Source organism: Fukomys damarensis, unplaced genomic scaffold, assembly GCF_012274545.1.
Source record: "Fukomys damarensis isolate Sample0158 unplaced genomic scaffold, DMR_v1.0_HiC HiC_scaffold_16, whole genome shotgun sequence".
NCBI classification, from domain to species: domain Eukaryota; kingdom Metazoa; phylum Chordata; class Mammalia; order Rodentia; family Bathyergidae; genus Fukomys; species Fukomys damarensis.
The window spans coordinates 95,082,308-95,084,321 of record NW_022900928.1 but is presented as its reverse complement, the minus strand read 5'-3'; the positions used below and the strand labels follow the sequence as shown (position 1 = coordinate 95,084,321).

Here is a 2,014-nt window from a genome sequence, read left to right as displayed (position 1 = left end):
ACACACACACATACACACACATCTGATTATTTATTACATGAAATTAATTGCAGAATGTAACATACAACCCTATCTGGAGATTTACAATAAACTTTACTGATACATAAATTTTATATATATACACATTATATATCATGATATATATATGTGTGTGTGTATAGATATACACACATGATATATACATTACACATTTTAAATGAACTGGTCAGTGATTTGGAAGCAATGTATATGATAACACAGAGGAGAATTTGGGAACATGGGTCCAAAGCTACTAGTCACAAGGATTTTTAGCTAATATTCTAGACTACAGAAATGCTTAACGAAAACTATTGTGTAACTGGGAATTTATATCATTTCAGAAACAGAATAGGCAAGAACATAAAAACTGTTGTGAAAAGGTCAGTAATAACTTAGGTCAGTTCAGACGGAAGTGTTCCGTTCTAAGATCTGGAGTATGAGTATGCATTCATTTTAGATTTGTTTCTGAGGGGGATGGGGCGTGGCCCCCAGTGATAGGAAACCTCTGGGGCCCAGGCAGGGAGCCTGGAGACTCACAATGACTCCTCCTAAAGAACCTCATTCCCCTCTGCCTGATGGGGGCCCACAAGACTCCTCTGTTCTGCAGGGGAACTGCCATGAGCCTCAGCTTTCTCTGCCATGTGGCCTTTTACCTCCTGCAGGCGGGTGAGTCCTGGGCAGGGACCTGGCCTACTATTTCAGGTCCTAGTCCAAGCCTTTGCACTGGGGGTACAGCATCAGCTTTTTTCTCTTTCTCTGTAGGTCCAGGGAATGCTGGGGTCACTCAGATCCCCAAGTTCCAGGTCCTGAAGATAGGCCAGCACATGACACTGAGCTGCACCCAAGATCTGAAACATGAGAGCATGTACTGGTACCGACAGGATCCAGAGCTGGGGCTGAGGCTCATCTATTACTCATATGATGTTAACGACACTAAAAAAGGAGACATTCCTGATGGGTACACTGTGTCCAGATCAAGTAGTGAGAACTTCCCCCTCAATCTGGAGTCAGCCAGCCCCTCCCAGACGTCTGTGTACTTCTGTGCCAGTAGTTACTCCACAGTGTTACACAGCCGCCTCCTCTCTGCACATTAAGGCCAGCGAGGCCCTGCACCTGGAACTCAGTGACGCCCTGGTGGGGATTTCAGCACAGGGATGTTGGCGCTGCAAGGATACTGAGTTTGCCCTGTCAGTGTGCATCTCCAGACAATCTCAGCCAGGCCTGGGTCCAACCCTGGATACAGAGGTCTCCACTGTTACTCCTTGATGATGATTCCCTGACTGACTTTTCTAGCTCTAGGCTTGAGTCTACACCTTGCATTAGGGAACATGGCTTGTGATTTGGACCTACCTGGGCTCCTTGTCCTGGAACCATAGCACCTCTCTTGAGAATTATGCCCCAGAGCCATCTCTCATGTGGTTTCTGCTGCCACACAATTTTTCATAAGGATTGTTGCTCTCTAGAGTCCTATGAGATCTTTCCTCTTCCCATTTCTCTCTTCTTTCTACTGCATCCATGCTGCCAGCCCCTCATCCAATTGCAGCGATGCAGAGCTTTCCTTTCTTAGAAGCCAAGCCTTACTTGAGGCTCAGCAGTGCCCCTCCTAAGGGAAGTTTGCTCTTCTTCCTGCCAAGCTCAACTGCCCTTCTATGCGCTCACAAGGCATCATGTGCCTGTTACTCAGTAGAATTTAGTACAGTTAGAATCGTTCAGATCTAGCTGATTATTTTTCTACCCAACCAGAGTTTAAGGGGTGTTAACTGTCCTCTTCCCTGCCACCTTACTATATCAAGAACCCAGTTTAAAGAGAAGGGGTAGGTAAGTGAATGGTTGACCAAATAGATGGAAAAACCAATAACAAAAAGATCACGCCCTAGTTCACACATTACCCCAGCAGAAGTCACATCCCTTTCATTGCTGAGCTGTGGTGGGTCTTGAAATATTATGGGTAATCTCCTGTCCTTGGTTGCCAGATCTGGCTTTTTTTTTTTTTTTT

At 45.5% G+C, this 2,014-nt stretch overlaps 1 gene segment (V, D, J or C); it reads left to right on the top strand.

Annotated features, from left to right (window-relative positions):
• LOC104850672 overlaps positions 1 to 1,112 on the top strand; it is a 4,443-nt gene extending 3,331 nt beyond the window's left edge. The window contains 1 exon segment of the V gene segment in view: positions 781 to 1,112. Coding sequence covers positions 781 to 1,112 — 332 coding nt within the window.
• The last annotated feature ends 902 nt before the right edge of the window (positions 1,113 to 2,014 follow it).